Raw genomic sequence first — 19157 nt, forward strand, 5'->3', positions numbered from 1 at the left:
CAGGAAGATCCCACATGCCGCAGAGCGGCTGGGCCCATGAGCCCTGGCCGCTGAGCCTGCGCGTCCGGAGCCTGTGCTCCGCAACGGGAGAGACCACAACAGTGAGAGGCCCGCGTACCGTAAAAAAAAAAAAAAAAAAAAAGAGGAGCTGGACCCCTGAAGGGTCATACAGCTGGAGGAGGAGAATGGAACATGCCTCACTGGGCTTTCCACACCCCTGTGCTGCAAGTATGGTGCAAAGGCACGAAAAGGAATGCTTCCTGACTTCATTTACCACCTCCCACCCTGGTTGGCCTGCAACTGGGCCTGAATTCCCCTGAGAGTCTTATTCTTTGCGTCAGTATTTGTCTAAATGCTGAGACATTTGTAGTGTGCCAACAAAGCAGAGAAGGCTGCTGGTGCTGAAAGTTCTACCATTTAAGTATCCACACTTTTTAAATGGAGATGCCCTTGAGGGGCATCACTGAATCTAACCCTCTCACTCTCCTTTACTAAGGGTGGGTGTTAAAGGAGGGGGTGGGTGTTAAAGGAGGAGGTGGGGCAAAGTGACATTATTTTAGCACCTACTGTATGCTGTGTGCTTTACATCTTTATCGCATCCTGTCTTCATGACGTTCATTTGTTGTAGACACATTTGTCCCTGTTCTACCTTGGGTAAAGACCTTTAGCTATTAAGAGTGAAAGCTGGGAGAATTGAAAACAGGGACTGACACAGATACTTGTATGCACATATCCATAGCAGCATTATTCACAATAGCTGAACAGTAGAAACAACTCAAGTGTCCATTGACGGATGAAAGGATAAGCAAAATGTGGTGTAACCACACCGTGGAATATTATTCAGCCATAAATAGGAATAAGTCTTGACACATGCTACGGCGTGTGTGTGAATGAATCTTGAAAACATTATGCTAAGTGAAAGAAGCCAGACATAAAAGGCCATGTATTGTGTGATTCCACTTATATGAAAGGTCTAGAGTAGGCAAATTCATTGAGACAGAAAGTAAATTAGAGCTTACCAGGGACTTGTTGGAGGGAGGGATGGGGAGTTATTGCTTAATGGGTATAGAGTTTCTGTTTGGGATGATGGAAAAGATGGTGGTGATAGTCGACATTATGAATGTAATTAATGCTGTGGAATCATCCGCTTACAAGTGGTTAAAATGGCCATTTTTCTGTTATGTCTATTTTACCACAATAAAAGAAAACGAACAACAACCGAAGAAAGGTGATGATGAGATGTAACCCCGGTCTGTCTGACTCTAGAACCTGGGATCTTTCTCTTCCACTGTGTCGTCTTCTCAGAGGTTAACCAAAGACAAAATGCCCCCAAATCAGCTTCCCGGCTGCTGCACGAAGGAGCAAGTCCGGGAGGGCAGGTGGATTGGAGGACGTGCACACTGGCTGGTCCCTCCTGCGCCAGGTCCACCTTCTGGCTCCGAACCTTTGCTCTGTGTCATTAGCTTTTTCTCATGTCACAATCTCCCTGCACAACATTTTTAAAGACCGTGTAATTGTCCTTCAAATAGATACATTTATTTCTCTCCCCCAACCTTTCCTGGAAAACACATCCCCTTTGCCTGATGTCTTTGGGCTCCTCTTGCATCCTTGAGGCTGCCCTGCCAGCCGGGGCTCCTCAGAGCAGGCCGGAGCATGCGCATCGGGGTCCCTCTTCCTTTCTTGTGACCTTCCAGGTCGGAAAGTTGGATGTTCCTTCGATGCCCGTGGAGCCGGCGCTACCTCTGACCCCCATTCCTGTGTGTGTGTGTGTGTGTAGTGTTTCCTGACCAGAATTCCTCTTTTTAGCGTGTCTGGAGACAGAGAAACCAGCCACAGGCTTCCTGAGGACAACCTCCCCTCAGCCTTGCCCTGGGTAGGCAGCGACGCTGGTCTCTGCGGTGCCTGTGCTCGGCCGAATCGTGTGGCCTGACAGGCCCTCCCTGACCGTGGGCCTTGGGCAGAGAAATGACATCATGGGGGTTTCAGTCGAATTCCCTGGATCTTAGGAGATTCCTGCCCCTCCTTCATTCCCAAGCCGCATGGAATGAAATCTTGACTGGAGAAAAATCTTCCCGGGCCAAGGTATTTCCAACACAGCTTCAAATTGAAGCCAGTCTGGAGGCTGTGGACCGGGAGGGTGTTCTGGAAGGTGGAGAGTCAGCTTGCTGTGCCCTCACCTCTCATGCACGAGGAATGAGAGACACTCCCGGCCGTGAGCGTTCTGCACCTCAGCCCGTTAGGACCCAAGTTCTACCCGTGAATTACCTGCACGTGGCCGCCCTGACCCAGAGCAGAGCTGGCCGAATTCAAACCGCTTGCCAGGAAAAACCCCGCTTCTCTGGGTCCTGAGAGCCAGGACCGCCTGTGTAAACAGCGAGTCTTCTCCCATCGCACACTCTGGGCCCACAGGTCTTGACCGGAGATTATCAAGTTGACAGAGCCCGGCTGGCCTCTCACTCCATGTCCAGGCAGATTTCGTTTTGTTAATTATCCGTTTTTGCTTTTGACGTAAAAAGTCATGGTCTGGGTCAGGGCCACTTGTATGTTTTCCTTTCTTTCTCATTCAAGTTGCCCAGCTCTCAGGGCCTCTGGCTAAATTCTGCTAGTGTTTAAAAATGTTCTCTCTCACTTCCTGACCCCTAAAAGTCCTTCATCCTGATTTCTGCGAAGCCACTTGAACAGCAAAGGAAGTAAGGGACAAGACCCTTTCAGTCCCTATCTGCTTTTCCCTTCTTGGAGGGTCGTGGCTATGTCTCAAGGGCTGTGCTTCTCCACTTTGCTGACCCAGGGAATGTGATACCTTGTGACCTGGGGTGGCCCAGTCAGCAGGGGCACCCTCGGAAAGGGCTGGAACCCCCTGCAGAGCAGGCTTGCTCAGAACACTGCCTGGCCCCGTGGCCCCTCGCGCAGTTGATGGTCTCTGTGAACCTGCTCTCTGCCATCTTAAATTTGTCCAGACAAGTGTCGATTTTGCCATAGGATAAAGTTGATTCTTTCAGAGCCCTGGTCTTCCCAGGGTACAGATGCCTGGAGGGTCCTCCTCATGGCCTAGCCAAACGGCCTTCGTCCTCTGAGCCTTGATCAGACCTCACCTCAGCCATGATGCCACCTCTCAGAGCTCGCCCTTCTAGGGGCTGAAAGGCTGCTCCACACTCCGCCACCCTCAGTCCCCACCAGCCTTGAACTCCTGCCATTGGCCAAGTGAGTCAGTTTATGGGGTCATTGGGTCAGAGCTCATGACCTGGGCACAGAGTGGACACTCAGGGACCCTGTTGTAGCTGACAGACTGAATCAGCTCGGACCCCAGCAGGAGAAGCAGCGGGCTCCTTGCTTTCCGACTGGTCACAGCAGTGGCGCCACCTCTGGGTCTGCTCACAAAGGCAGCTCTGTGCTGTGTGGTGTCTTCCTGGACTGGCAGAGTAACCCGCTATCCCCAGGGTCACCCCCGAATTGGTGTAAGAGATCGTTGCCCAAAGACTTAAGGAGATCATTAGGGTGGCCGTGTGTGTCTGTGTCATAATGGAACCATGGGCCTTACGTAGGACACCGGGCTGCTTCCCAGCACAGTGTCAGGGCAATGGCCTTCCTCACCTTCTCCTACGATGAGAAGCCCCAGAGAGCCCTGGGAGCCCCTTGGACTCTGGGTCTTTGGCTGTTCATCACTAAAAGATAAAGGTGCAGAGTGGCATTCGGGCAGGAGGTGGACCCCTGGATGACCCCCTAGAGAAGGCCCCTTCAAGACCGAGTGCTGTCTGTCAGAGACAAGGGAAGATCCAGGTTTTGTAGGGGCTGAAGCTTAAGTAGCATGAGAAGTATGCTCTTTAAGAAGAACGAACAGGGGCTTCCCTGGTGGCACAGTGGTTGAGAGTCCGCCTGCCGATGCAGGGGACACGGGTTCGTGCCCCGATCCAGGAGGATCCCACATGCCACGGAGCGGCTGGGCCCGTGAGCCATGGCCGCTAAGCCTGCGCGTCTGGAGCCTGTGCTCCGCAACGGGAGAGGCCACGACAGTGAGAGGCCCACGTACCGCAAAAAAAAAAAAAAAAGAACAAACAGAACATTAGGTACAAAAGTGTTTCCTGAGAATGAGAAAAGAAACCACAACCAATGCCTGGAGCCTTGGAGATTGGTCCTTTTCACCTGAGATCTCAATTTACCGGAAGTGCTTATGCAGAAATGCTTCCTCTCTCACCTAGAAAACTCTGTAGCTCCTAGGACTGCAAGGAAAGGGCCCCAAAGCTTCAGCTTCCTCTGCTTCAGGGTGAATTGCTTCTGATTGGAGACCCTGCCCACCTGATGGCCAGCGGTGAGCACCACATTTCCTTAGAGCTTGAGAGAGGTGCCATGAGACTTGTCGTTTTCCCAGCTTCTACCCCAAGGACCTCCAGCAACCAGCTGCCTGTCCAGCATGTGTCTCTGCCCAAGGGGGCTGCGTCTGGCACTGTGCTCAGGCCATGCAGTCCAGCAGCCTTGCTGACCACGTGGACACCCAGGGAGGAGTTGGTGTTTGGGCCGAGAGCTGCAGGACACAGACATCAGGCCCAGCGTAGCAGCAGCCAGAGCCCCTTTGCTCGTGAGCGCTTGGCTTGGCTGATTGACTTTTCCCCAGTGACCAAGATAACAAAACGCTGCTTTTTCCTCTGTTTCTGTTCTTGTCTGGGGCTCGTGGATTGTGCCTGCTGCCTGGCTGATGTGGAAGACGAGCTACTCCAGATGGACCCAGGCTGCGTGGCCGTGGCTTTTCCACATGGCACTGAAGGTTTTGATTAAAAGGTGGAAGAATGGCTCTTTTTCTTCCTGTCAGCCAGACCTTAAATCAACCCTGGAGTGAGGAAATGCCGTCCAAAGCTGCCGTTCAGTAAACGCTCTCCTGTGTCTGCCGGTTGTGATTGTACAAGCAGGTTTAATTTCAAGCCAGGATTTGGGGTTGGAATGAGCACCCTCCTCTGCCCACCTCCTGCCTGTCCTGCTTTCTGCACCCAGTTCCTGTTCCTAGAGTCCAGCGGGCTGGGCTGAGTTAGTTTACAGAACTCGGAACCAGCCAACTTGAGCCGGGGGAGAGAAAAGCGAGTGGAGGGGAAGCCTTTAGAAGGTCCTCCTCACCACCTGGCCCAACTCCTGAGTTTACAGATGGTGAATTTGTCTGGATTCTTGGCATCAAGTGGCAGATACTTAACTCACAGTTGCTCAAACAAAGGAGGAATGTATTGGAGGGGTGGGGGATACGATTAAATGAAACCATGAGAGAGACACGGCTGTACGTGGGCTCAGGAACCCCTGGCACCAGGACGCTTTACCCAAGGCAGCTCCAGGTCCTCCCCCAGCCACCCCCAAGCCTCCAGCCCACAGTTTCTGCCTCAGACAAGCACTCCAACTAGTTGTAACTAAGAAAATCCCGAAGAACTGATTGGCCCAGATGTCCCAAAGGCAGGGGGTAGACCAGATGACCTCATGAAGGTACTTCTGCTATGAACAGGCATGTGCACACACATTTGTTCAACAAATATATTGAGCACCTGCTACATGCACCATGCTACATGCAGGGCACATTGTAAGTTCATATCAGCCAAGCAGAGTAGAGAGATTACAGATTTTGGAGCCGGGCAGGCCTGGATTTGAATCTCAGGTCCTCTGTTTACTAATTATTGTGTCTATTAGGGGCATGTACGGAGTACTAGCTGCTCACCAAGCGCTGCACTCAGTTCTGATGAGACAGGAATGAACAACATTCCTGCCCCTCAAAGAGCTCTCGAAGGCTCAGCATCTACATTTGTGACCTTGGAACAAGCCCCACCTATGGCATCGTTCCAGGGAGCAACAGAAGTATGAATTTGTAGGAAAACTCACATGGAGGGGCCAGTGACTATCAGCCAGCCCCTCTCCCAGGGTCCCACGATGCCTCTGGCCCTGGATCCTGCTGGAGGCCGATTCCCACCCCTGCCCCTGCCCGCGGCCAGGCCTTGGCAGCCCCGTGTGCAGAGCTTCCTGCAGCTGACACAGATCCCCTCACCAAGGGTCAAAGGGCGGCCAGGGTACAGCTGTAGGAGTGCCCCTCCCAGTTCCTGTCCTGGAGGAGAAATGGGGTGGTCCCCCAAGAAACAGCCGCCTCCACCCTGGTATGGGTGGGACAGGCAAACCCCCAGGAAGCCCCTTGTTTGGAAGGAAGGAGACCCCCCCCAGAACCCCTGTCTTCCAGAGTGTCTTGCTTCTCTCCTGCTCAGCTTTTCCTGAAGGCCTAGTCGGTCCACACTGAGAAATTGCAAATAGTTTACACGGGGAATGTCAACTGCCCACGTATGAAAATATACACATCATTAAGTCCTAAGTGCTTGCGTCTGGAGATAGAGCGGACAGTCTCCTAGGCTGACCTTTTGTTCACTGATGGAGCTGCTACTAATGAGTGCGGAGCTCCTCGGAGGGATGTTTTCATATGTTGAAGTGAAGCATAAGCTGGCCATTAGCCTGTGTGTGTGTGTGTGTGAGATACGTATGACAGCGCTATACAAACAGCACTTGCCAAAACACGCAGAGTCCACTGAACCTCATTATCCAGCCTCCAAAGAGGGCTTGCTCTGCAAGGCCAAAGTCACATCCTCTTCACTATTCGAGAAAGACTATGGCATCCTTGGAGGACCTGATGGTGCTTAGGGATAAGGCTCTCTGACCACATTGCCTGGGTTTGAATCCTGTCTCTGCTCCCGCGCTTGCTGTGTGATCTTGGGCAAGTTACTTAACTTCTCGGGGCCTATTTCTGCATCTATAAGATGGAGATAATAAAACCTACTTTGAGGGGCTTCCCTGGTGGCGCAGTGGTTGAGAGTCCGCCTGCCGATGCAGGGGACACGGGTTTGTGCCCCGGTCCGGGAGGATCCCACATGCCGCAGAGCGGCTGGGCCCGTGAGCCATGGCCGCTGAGCCTGCGCGTCCGGAGCCTATGCTCCACAACAGAAGAGGCCACAACAGTGAAAGGCCTGCGTATCACAAAAAAATAAAAACTACTTTGAGAGGATTAAAAACGATAACGCCATGTAAAGCTTCTAGGACTTAACCTATATTAGGTGCTCAAGAAGTAGCAATGGTGACCACAATTGTCACTGGGAGGTGGGATTGGGTGGGAGGCCCTGCCTGCTCAAAGAATCCTCTTGGATGAGGTTGTATTGGAAGCAGGTCCTGAAGGGGGGTAGGGTTCGGACAACGTGCCGTGAGGGGCCAAAAGGGCTCCTTCCAGTAGCAAAGGCTCGGCAGCTGGAAAGCCGGAGCTCGCCCAGGAAATAACAAGTATGGGGTGAGAGCCCTGGCGAGCAGAGGGCATGATGGGGAAGCGGGTCGAGAAGGGCATTCGGAACCAAGGCTGAGAAGGCACTGGATTTTGGTCCTCTGGCCGTGGAGATCATTTCCGCTGTGTGCTATCGGAAAACTCCCTTGGCAGCCGTTGTGTCAACATAAGAGCAAGTGATTGCAGAGATTCGTGAAGGGCCTAATGGCTAGTCCAGGCGATAGAAGAGAATTCTTGAAACCAGGGCAGTGGGATGGAGAGGGGTTGGGTGGGTGACATACCAGGGCTAAGATTGCCGCGTGTGCCTGTCCCCGTCTGTGAAGTGGGGAAAAGCAGGTTTCGAGTGGGGCCAGGGAGGCCAAGGCTGTGTCCTTTCCCTAGAGCTGGCTCAGGACACCTGGTTAGAGCCCATGCAGCTCGGACCCACTCCTCGAACTCTGCCCGCTACAGAGCCCCTCTGGTGTCGGTCCGGCTTGACCCTGGCCAGCACTGTGACTCGGAGGGGTGTGTTCTCTCGGTTGCCCGTCGGTGCCAGGAGTGCGTTGGATCAGTGAGGCCCTGGACGTGTTCCCAGAAGAGCTCTCTTGTGTTCTCCTGCTTCCTCTCGGTCCTGAACCTCTGAGCAAGTGTAGGGCGTGTGTTTCCAGGAGGCTCCAAGGGCGACAGCAGAGGCGCTTGCTTCAGGAGTTTTGGCCACTGAGGAGGTGTGGAGGGTTGTTACGTGGTCCAACCGTGCCTCTATCCCTGGGCGCTGCCAGGGGCGCTGGCCACATACAGTGGATCCCACTTCCACTCTGACATCTTGAAACAAGGGACTTGGAAGCCAGGAGATGCTTCGGGAATAAGGTCCTCAGACACGTGGAGTTTCTCTCCGATGCAGGAAATGAGGTCCCTTCATCCTGCTGGTCACCTCGGAGCAGCAGCGCCAGGGAGAGCAAGGCAGCCGCCCTCACCCTCACGATGCCACCATCGGGCTGGTGACTCAGCAGCCAGTGAGAACCAGCCTGGCAAGACCTGATCCTGTTGGCCGCCCCGCTCATTTAACCGTACCTGGATGAGTCCTCCGCACTCGGGGCAGTACCCCGACTGCTCGCTGCTGGCTCCAGCCTCCAGGCCCTTTGCCCGTGCGGTCCCCCTCCCCTGGTGTACATCCCACCTCTCCCTCAAGGTCCAGTTCCAGTCTTCCCTCCCCAGGGCTCCCTCCCAACCTGCTTTCTCATCTCCCCCCGAAATTCTTATTGCAAAGGCCGCCCTCCTCGGGTCTGAGATGCAGCACTTGGTAATCAATCGCTCCCGACTCTAGAGGCTGGGGAGGCTGGTCCTCTGTGGGGTGTCTGCAGCAAGGGGCTCCATAGTGCCACCTGGTGGACCAACGGCTGGCCCGGCCCAGGCTGGATGACCTGTGGAGGCCGCGCTGGGCTTGGGCTGTCGGCCTGCCTCTGGGGCTCCGTCCCTCTCGCTGGAGTTCTCTGGGGCAGGCAGAGCCTGGGCGTGGTGGATAATCAGCACAGGCTGCCTGGGTTGAGTGCTGAGTTAAGCACCCACGGAAGGCTTCATGCCCAGACCAGGCCCATGCCTTCCCCACCACCGTCCCTGGCTCCCCAGCCTTAGTCCCTGAAGCACCCTGGTGATCTCTGTTAGTCTGTACGTCACCCCAGACCCAGCACGTGCTCCCTCTTAACCCATTGCCGTGCAGATGCAGCTTCGGGACAAGTCCTAGTAGCTCTTCTAACTAAGCAGACGCCCTCCCACCCCCAATCCTCCCCCCAGCTCTCTCCTCTTTAGAAACCCCAGTGCACTGAATCATTGCTGGCCATCAATGCCATCCACGCCTGAATATTGCAGAGGTCTCCGTGTTGACAGAGCAGAGGATGAGAGGTCTGGCCTAGGCCACATGTTGACGTTTAGGGTCATAGGCAGTGAGGCAGCATGAGGGCACTGAGACTTAACAGGGGACTGGGGACAAAAGGGAGGAGAGGGCTTAGGCAAGTGTGGAGGTGCGGAGCCCACTGGGCCCCTACACCCACTTCACTGGCCGGCCTCCTTCACATTGAAAGCAACACAAAGGGCTCTTCTCAATGTGCTCTGCTGCCCAGAAAGACACCCACGCAGCCTTCACCTCTCGCAGCCTAAAATGTGCATTCTGGCTAACACGTAACAGGATGCCTAGAACCTGTGGCACACGCCTCAGGAACGGCAGAGAGTGAGTCTGGGCCATAGCGTGGCTGGAGGTACAAAGGGGCAAGTGTGCTGAGTCTGTCCTGCCATCTGGGCCTGCTGGCCGCCTGGCCCCATCCAAGTGCAGCCCCAAGTTCTTCTGGTACCAGATTCAAGGTCAATTTCACATTCCACAGGGAGGGTTGGAGCCCGTTCTTTTCCCTCTGGTGACAAGGGCTTTTATCCAGAGGCACAGACCCACAGAGAGTGGATAAAGCACACCCGAGCTTTAATGCCATGTCTGTTCCCACTGCCAGCCTCAAGGGAGAAGAAATGGGGAGGAGTCTTAGCCAAAGAGGAGGGGGAGTTTTATTCCCTTGCTCCATGTGTGATTTCGGGGGCAGGACAGGTGGCCCTGAGCCTACAGTTCCTCAAGGAACCAAGTCCCGTCTCATCAGGCTGGAGGGGAGAGAGCTCTGTGGTTAGCGGCCCAGGGCATACATAGCCGTGTCCCAGAGGCACGTCTTGCTGTTTTAAGCTCTCCTGGAGTTGGCCGTAGAACCTTCCTTAAGGGCAGTTGGGGCTCATCCCGACTGCCAGCAGAGTGGACTTCTTGGCGGGGCCAGGCAGACTGGTCACATGGAGGTCGACCAGCCATTGGCTTCAGCTAATCTAGACCATCAGGAGGCCAAGTGTTCCCGGTGGAGCCTCCAGCAGAGAAACCCTGTCCCCAGTCCTCGAAGCAACACATTTCAAAGGAAACTTGGTGCCTAAATTCACACTCTTGTGTTAAAGTCTGGGCCTGCAGGCTGGAGCTACTTGAAGAGACCACCTGGTGACCAAAGAAATTGTCACTTCAAACCACAGCTGGCCTGAGGGGTTCCCAGGCCCCAGGGGGAATCTTACCAGCGACCTCCACCGACACCCCTTCTCCAGGCTGCTTTCAGTCCTGCAAATATCTGAGGGCCTTGAGGTCCTTTCTGTTTGGTTAGAAATTAGGGGAACATCTTTGACATGGAGGAGAATGACCCCAATCCTTCCTCCCCATGCTGACCCTCAGCTTCATCCCAGAGGGACAGTCCCTGCTACAAAGAGCCACAGCGCTGCCCACCGTAGCTCTCCTGGCGTTTCTGAGGCTTCAGTGCAGCGAGGGTGACATTCCTGGCCAGAGCCCACCTGGCCTGTAGGATACACCCCTCTCCCTTCCCCAGCTGGCCTCACAGGCCTCCTGGGACCAGAAGGGATTAGCTTCCTGGAAAGAGATCTGAAACTGTGGAATTCTTCTGCCTTCAAGCCACAGAGGATGGACTGTGGTTACTGGGACCCCAGAGCCTTCTCAGTGTCTGAGGGCCCTTTTTCTTACGTGACGCATCAGACCCTACCTATGGACTGGGGAGAGCCTTCTCTGGGGGTCTGCCTTTCTTTTTTTTTTTTGCGGTACGTGGGCCTCTCACTGTTGTGGCCTCTTCCGTTGCGGAGCACAGGCTCCGGACGCGCAGGCTCAGCGACCATGGCTCACGGTCCCAGCCGCTCTGTGGCATGTGGGATCTTCCTGGACCAGGGCACGAACCCGTGTCGCCTGCATCGGCAGGCAGACTCTCAATCACTGCGCCACCAGGGAAGCCCTCGTTCATTGAGTTTTTAGTGTGGGGAGGGGGGGATGGTCCAGGGCAAAGTGGGATGGAAGGTGGGGCGAAGGTGCCGCCACCCAGGATTAGCGACAACAGCCCTGGGGAGATGCGCTCTGAGTCTGCGGGGTCATGTGACGGGCTTTGCCTGTGCTTGGGTGTGCAGGCGGCATGTACTGGCACAGCGGCCACCCCCAACACACACACCTGAGGCCTCCCCCGCGCAGGGGCTAGGGGAAAGCCTGCAGAGAGAACCAGAGAGGAGAGGACCAGGCTAGGGGAGAAAGGAAGAAGGAAAGAACTCTGGAATGGGGGCATTCAGAACACTGGGGAGATTTCATTCACCAGGGCCATGCCAGGCTGCTGCGGGCACCCCCTCCAGCCCCAGGATCAAACCCCCCAGAGACACCACCCGGTGGGCTTAATCAGCCACCAAGTTACAGTTCAATAGCTGGGAAGAGAAAGCAAGCCTTTCAGATTTCAGCATCTTTGCAGGGAGAAAGATGTGTCTACATCCTATGCTTTGGAGCCCACTCCTGGCAGTTTTCTCTTTTATCCCTGTAGTTGATTAAAGACCCACCTGGTGAGTAAAGAGCCGGCAGAGGGTGAATGAAGCGGGGAGGGGAAGGGGTCCAGAGGCAGCCGGGCTGCCTCTGGCTGTCTCCGCACCTTCCCAAGGGGGCTGCTGCTCCTGGGTATGACCAGAACCTCTTGGAACCGTCCCTTCAAACTTGAAATATTCAGGCCAGGTAGCTTACCTGGAAGGAGAACGAAATGACACGAAATAAACGAAATTTATTGCACGCTTTCTGCTACCTGCCAGGATCCAGGCCAAATGCTTGACCCAAAGGCTTCATTGATTCATTCCTGGAGGAACAATTATTACTGGCCATCCTCCTGATAACAGCCAGGCTGTACCAAGACCAGGGTCCCAGAGCTACAGCGGCAGATGTGGGAGTGGCACGCAGACCTGCCAACGCTGAGGCCGTGCCCGTGTCACACCCCTCCCCTCGCCGCTGAACCGTCCGTCCGCCTGCCCCTTTGCCTAGTCCAGACCCTTTCACACACGGCCTCGAGGCCGGGCAGGGGGCCGTCTCACGTCTGCCCACTGGGGACGCAGCCCCCCACCCCAGTGGCTAAGGGACCGGGGCAGCTCCGAGGGGCTCCCTACACTGTGAGGCTCACACCTCCCACTCGGTTCTGACCGCAGTCCAGGACGCGGGGATGTCATGATCCATGTTCTGCAGAGCAGGGCTCAGAGGAGCCAGGTAGCCTTACGAGGTCACGCGTGGTGTCCGTGGCAGAGCCCAAAACCTGACCCTGACTCCCGGCTGGTTCACCACCTTCCAGCCCAGCCGCCTTGCCAGACCGCCTACCACGGTGCAGGGGCCCAGGACCAGGTGCAGGTAGGAGGGGCCCCCGAGGCCGCCCGGCGCCCTGCCCCATCCCTCACTGATACCTCCTCTCCTCTTCCTCCCTGCAGTCCCCAATTTTCATCGCCCAAGTTGGCCAGGACCTGGTCTCCCAGACGGAGGAGAAGCTCCTTCAGAAACCCTGCAAAGAACTCTTTTCTGCCTGTGTGCAGTAAGTGCTCCGGCCGCCGGCCTCCCTCCCTGCTTCCCGGCCCGGGGCGTCAGGCCCCTCCACCTCCCCTCGGGCTGCCACACAGTCACCCGGCAAGGGGCTGCCTCTAGACTCCACCTGAGCGCTGGGCACCCGGGGCAGGTCTTCAGTGCCTGAGGACCCAGCCAAGCCACCCAGCGCTTGTACACTTCTCATGAGGGGAAAAGATACCAGGGTGCCAAGTCCAAAGAGAACATCTGCTTCAGATGGTGTCGAAAGCAAGTAGCTCTCCAGGCTGTGGAGACAGAGGAATGTGCACGATCTGACCCAGTCTGGGTGGTTTGGAAATCCTTCCCAGGTCCTCCCACCGCCCACTCCTGCCCCCATCACTGCCGCCCACCAGCGCTGCTGCAGGAGCTGGGCTGCAGGCTGCCCTCTCAGCCACACCCCATCACCTCGTTGCAGGCTGTACGGCAACCATAATGGGACGTGAGACAAGTCAGTGGGTGTGGGGCGAGCCGTGCACCAATTAAGCACCATCATCGCGCACACATGTGCCGTGAAGGCTTAAGCAGCTAGGCTCACACCCGTTCCTGCGCCCACACACACACCCTCCCCGTAAGGTGACATGCAGCCACACGAACCTACATATGTGCCAAGATCACAGCTGGCGCGACTGCACCCGTGTTCAGACTCTGCACCCCAGACATTCGTTGAGCGCCAGCTGTGTGCCTGGCACGATGCCGCGTGGGGGAGGCCTTGTGAGCAAGAACCCAGTCCTGCTTCCACGGCTTATTGCCAGTGCCCCATGCGCTCACCATGGGAAGAGCTGGGACATTCAGGGGCACCAACTTGGGGCCCAGCCCTGTGGCAGGTGCTGGAGAGAGCCCACCGTGAGCAGAAACAAGCCTGGTTGCTGCCGTCCTGGAGACGGCCGAGGGTCAGCTCTGACGGCGGGGGAGGTCCCTGGGCTGCCCCCTGACCTTGAGGGAGTGGCCGTCCTGGCCCCCGACGCCAGCCCCTGTTCTCAGGTTTGGCAGGATGCAGCCTCCAACGAGCCCCAACTCTGCGTGTCGCCTCCCTTCCCCAGGTCCCAAGCGTCTGGGCTCGATTGGTCAGCGTGGCCGCTTTTTAAAGGGAAGAAGCCCAGCCCTGCCTGCAGCCAAGTTCAGGGCTGTCCAGGGCCGGGCCTAGAGCCTGGCCCACAGCAGGTGACCAGTACATTCTGCTGCAGGGTTGAAAACCTCCCAGAAGCTTCACTGGTCCCGACCAAATCCAGGGCCTGCGCCTCTCAGCCCCTTCCCAAGACACCCAGTCCCTCCGTCGCCCATAGTTAAATATCCCTCTGTTCTCGTCTCAGCTCCTGTCCTTTCTTCAGAGAGATCTCCCTGACACCCCCCGGGACCTCGCTTACCCCAATTCACGATAACATGCCCCTGGGGTCATTTATTTGTTTGTTATTTGCCGTGTGTGTCCCCCATCATGCTCCCTGCTGTATCCCAGAACTAGAGCAACCCCCCAAGGCAACTACTTACTAAGTGTTTGCCGGGTCAGTCAACCTCAGACAACCTTTGTAGAATGGTGGAGCCTCTCTCCGCTCCTGCTGCATCTGTTGGAGACCCCTGTGTATTTGCATTTCCAAAGTCTGGAAGTGGATGAGGCCGGGCTATAATCTGCTGGTTATGGCTCTGCCCACCTGCTCCAAGGTCAGGCTTGTAAGACGTTCATCTGTTTGTTCCCTCTGAGCTAGGTCTGTCCACGACTACCTGAGGGGAGAACCCTTCCACGAGTACCTGGACGGCATGTATTTTGATCGATTTCTCCAGTGGAAGTGGTTGGAAAGGTGAGTGCTCCCTGGGCACAGCCCACACACACGAGTGTGTGCCTGTGTGTGTGTGTGTGCACGAGCGCGCACGCAGTGTATTGGTTTTTCACCTAAGTCGTATAGAAGTCTGTTACCTCCCATGGGCCCGTGGTTCAGATAAAATTCAGCATTCTCTGCCTGTTAATTAAGGTCTTGTGTATTCTAGAAATGCTCTATGCTTATTAACATTACACACACACACACTCATGCAGACGCACGCATACACTCAGCCTCTTGTTCTTACTTTTTGGGGTCGCCGTCTTCGGGAATTCTTTCTCTGCCAGCAAATAAAGAGCTGCTGTATTCTTAGAAAGATTTGCACATCCCTCATGTAACCCAGCCCCCTATTGATGGACATGGAGGTTTCCCTCAATTTTGTGTGCAGCTTTCGCGAAGTAGTGAATAACTTTGTACATACATCTTTATGTATTTTTGCAAATACATCCATAGAAATTCCTAGCACATGGGAATTCCCTGGCGGTCCAGTGGTTAGGACTCGGTGCTTTCACTGCCGGGGTCTGGGTTCAAGCTCTGGTTGGGGAGCTAAGATCCCGCAAGCCACTCAGAGTGGCCACAAAAGAAAAAAAAAGGAAATTCCTGGGCTTCCCTGGTGGCGCAGTGGTTGAGAGTCCGCCTGCCAATGCAGGGGACACAGGTTCGTGCCCCGGTCCGGGAAGATCCCACATGTTGCGGAATGGCTAGGCCCGTGAGCCATGGCCGCTGAGCCTGCACGTCCGGAGCCTGTGCTACTCAACGGGAGAGGCCACAACAGTGAGAGGCCCGCGTACCATAAAAAAAAAAAAAAGAAAGAAATTCCTAGCACAGGAATTCCAGGGGCAAGGTTTTCCACTGCGAGGAACTGCTAGATTGCCCTCCCAAACTGCTGCCCGATTCCCAGTCCTGCCAGTGCCCGGGTGCTTGCTTGTCCTCAGATTCAGCAGCACTCTTCTTGGTGCGTGAGAGCTGGGTTTCCTTCTTGTTTATCTTTTCATCTCTAATCATGGGTGAGACCGAGCATCTTTGTATGTGTTTCATTTGCCGCCTTATTCTCTGCAAAGTGCTCTCACGCACACGGTGATGACTTGGCCAGGCAGAGGTGACCTCCGTGTGACTGACAAGGAAGGAGAGGCAGGGAGGATGTGGCTTGCTGGGTCACCCGGCAGGGATTAGTGCAGCCAAGGAGGGGACCCTGGCCCAGGACCCCCAGAGCGGCGCTCTGCCCACCACAGCGTCCCAGGATTTGCAGGATAGGGCAATGCTTACATTAAATCCATGCTGGGTTAGCTGGTAGGTGAGGGTGGGGGTTTCCCCTCCCACCGCCCAAGGTTCCTGTACCCCGGGGGCCTGGCACTCACTGCCATCTGGGTATCTGGGCTGTGGTCAGAAAGCAAAGAGCCCTTCTGCTCCTGCATGTATATCGGCATCTGTGCTGGCCAAGTCCCCTGCAGACGCTTAGGACACACACCTGCGGGACATGAACCCCCCGAAAAGCCGAATTCACGGCACTCCCTGCCCACTTCAGGAAGCCCTGAGGAAACACCCTGCCCTGTAGCCTCTGGGGGACATCTCTCTCCACCCTGACGCCTGGGGGTGACGGAGCAGCAGTGGACGGTCTTCTCTGTTGGTGCACTGCCTGCCACTGGCCGCCTCGCCCGTGCACGTCGTGCCTCCAGGAGATGGAAACGCCAAGCGTGGGCCGCCAGGGGCCCACAGCCTGGGTCTGAGTCCCAGTTCTGCCTCCTCCCTAGGGGCTGGGGGAGGGATGCTCTCCACATCTTGGTTTCCTCACCTGTAACGTGGGGATAATAACTCTGCCTGCCTTATAGGCATGGGGTGAGGGTGAGGTGAGATAGCACAGCACACATCAACAAAGCCAGCCTTTGGGCCTTGGGAAGTAAACTGCTGAATGTAATTGTTGGGATGAGTCTTCACTGAGCGCATCGGCATCACCACGGCCGTCACCTCCCCCTTCTGATATTGGAGGGAGCAGCTGACCCTTGCGGAGGACAGTCTGGTGGGGAGGTATTCATCTTGCCCCACCTGCCACTCTGGAGCCCTGGGCTGTGGAACACAACCCCACCTTCCTGGGGTGGCAGAGTCAGGACCCCGAAAGTGGGCCCTGCAGCAGGCTTCCTGGACTCTGCTTCCAACCCAGCTACTTACCAGCCGTGACCTTGGGCATCTCGTTTCACCTCTCAAAGCCTAAGCGTTCTCATCTGCAGAATGAGGACAGTAATAGTCTCACCTCCTGAGGCTGGTGTGAGGATTACATGAGTCTGTGTATAAGCTGCTTCGAGCAATGGGGATTGTTACCATAGAGACCCCCAGAAGGGGCTGTGTCCTTTATCCCAAGAGTTCTAATAATGGCATCTGACACTCAGCAGCTTACAAAAAGCCTTCAGATGCATATACCATTTTACTGAAGATGCAAGGCTCAGAGAGATTGATGGGTTGGCCCTGGGTCACACAGCAATGGCCTGGCAAGGGTGGAACCTGAAGCCCAGGTCCCTCACTCAAGTCCTTCACTCTTAGTCCACCCAGCACTTCTGTTCCAATGGAAGTCTTTAGCTGTGGCCACTGGCTTTCACTTTACCTGTCAGTACCAAACACATGAGATGGAGAAATGGACTTTTAAAATCTGCGTGCTGACTTCAAAGGAGTTATGCCCTTTTGAGGGCGTTAAGCTGTTGAAGCCAGCAGGGCAGGACCCTGGCCTAGAAATGCCCTAAATGACTGACAGCACCCCGCCTTCCCCCCGCTCCCTTTTTTTTCTTGCTAAAAAGATCATGGCCTGTTGGTGCTGTACTGTTGAAATATTAAAGGGATTTTTTTCCCTCCCAAGGTTAACCAAGAAATTCCTCGGAAATTGTATTACACTCATTTCCCCCAGCAGAGGAGCTCTGCGGTAATGTCGACCGACTGTTTGTTCTCCACGTATCGTAAACTGTTAGGCCTGGACGCCTTCATGTGGTTTCGAGGGCAGCTGGAAGAAACGCTTCCCAGGGCCACATGGCAGATGCAGGCGCGTGGCAGGTTTGCTCTAGGCCGGCCACTCGTGTAAGATGCAGAGCAAGGGGGAGTCCTGCCCAGGAGCAGCCTGGGCCCCGCTTCCTAAAGAAACACCGGAGAAGAGAGAGTGAGTCACAGCACATGAATTCGAGACAGGCGTGCCAGGGAGTGCTCCGGAGGTTTCAGGGCTGTCCTAAGAGAACAGCGTGGTGCCGAAGCTGTGATTTCCGGTGAACCCCAAATCCTCTTCAGGACCCATCAGCGAGAAGAGTTTCCACAGAAGATTCATTCAACAGCTGCTGGGCGACCGGAGGCTCACTGCTCTATCTCGAGAGAAACCAGTTCTCTGGCCCAATTCAGTCTCACATCAATCCCCGCCCTGGTTAAGACTCTTGGGGTGGGGTTGGGGGATGCTCAAAAATAGTCCTAGAGAGCCAAGAACCAATTTTAACATCATAAAAGCTGCTTGTTCTTATCCATGAATCAACTGATGGACATTTAGGTTGTTTCCATGTCTTGGCTATTGTGAATAATTCTGCAGTGAATGTAGGAGTAAAATATTTAATGTTTATAAATGGACCATTCCTCAGCCTAAATAAGAAGAAGGAAGTCCAGCCATTTATGACAACGTGGATGGACCTGGAGGTCGTTGTGCTAAAGTGAAATAAGCCAGACAAAAAAACGAGTACTGCATGACCTCAGTTACATGTGGGATCTAAGATATTCAGACTCATAGAAGTAGAGAGTAGAATGGTGGCTGTCAGGGGTGGGGAGGGCTTGGAGAAATGGGAGATGTTGGTCCAGGGCACAAGGTTTCAGTTATGCAAGATGAATAAGTTCTGGGGATCTCCTTTACAACGTTGGGACAGTAGTTAACGGTACTGTATTATTTACTTAAAATTTGCTAAGTGGGGGCTTCCCTGGTGGTGCAGTGGCTGAGAGTCCACCTGCCGATGCAGGGGACAGGGGTTCATGCCCCGGTCCGGGAAGATCCCACATGCCTCGGAGCGGCTGGGCCCGTGAGCCATGGCCGCTGAGCCTGCGTGTCCGGAGCCTGTGCTCCGCAACGGGAGATGCCACGACAGTGAGAGGCCCGCATACCGCAAAAAAAAAAAAAAAAAAAAAAAAAAAAAAAAAAATTGCTAAGTGGGTAGATCTTAAGTGTTTTTGGAAGGAAGGAAGAAAGGACGGAAGAAAGGGAGGGGGGAATGTTAATTTTGTGAGGTGACAGAATGTTAATTGGCTTGATTGGGTAATCATTTCACAATGTATACATATATCAAAACATCAAGTTGTACACTCTTTGTCAATTATACCTCACTAAAGCCAAAAAGAAGAGGGAGGAAACCTGATTTTCCTTAGCCAAACAGGCCAGCGATGAAAAAGCACACGCTGTCTGCAAGGTGGAGTCCTTTGCTGCAACTAAATGGCCATTTATTTATTTACTCCACAAGTCCCATCCTTGGCTCCTGAACAGAGAGCCTTGTCTCATTAGACCTTATAAATGGCTTTGGTGGGACTTCCCTGGTGGCGCAGTGGTTGAGAATCTGCCTGCCAATGCAGGGGACACGGGTTCGAGCCCTGGTCGGGAAAGATCCCACATGCCGCGGAGCAACTAAGCCCATACGCCATAACTACTGAGCCTGCGCTCTAGAGCCCG

At 54.8% G+C, this 19157-nt stretch overlaps 1 protein-coding gene across 4 annotated transcripts in view; it reads left to right on the top strand.

The window, feature by feature from the left end:
• GRK5 (G protein-coupled receptor kinase 5) overlaps positions 1-19157 on the top strand; it is a 215344-nt gene that overhangs the window by 176623 nt on the left and 19564 nt on the right. For 2 of the 4 annotated variants that reach the window (XM_082644467.1, XM_082644468.1), the window contains exons 5-6: positions 12545-12645; positions 14375-14467. In XM_082644467.1, coding sequence (XP_082500593.1) covers positions 12545-12645; positions 14375-14467 — 194 coding nt within the window. Of the gene's footprint in view, positions 1-1859; positions 5134-12544; positions 12646-14370; positions 14468-19157 lie in introns of those variants that run through there. The other 2 variants (XM_082644469.1, XM_082644470.1) reach the window with 2 other exon arrangements.

This window comes from Mesoplodon mirus, assembly GCF_964341445.2.
Source record: "Mesoplodon mirus genome assembly, chromosome: 2".
Lineage (NCBI taxonomy): Eukaryota > Metazoa > Chordata > Mammalia > Artiodactyla > Ziphiidae > Mesoplodon > Mesoplodon mirus.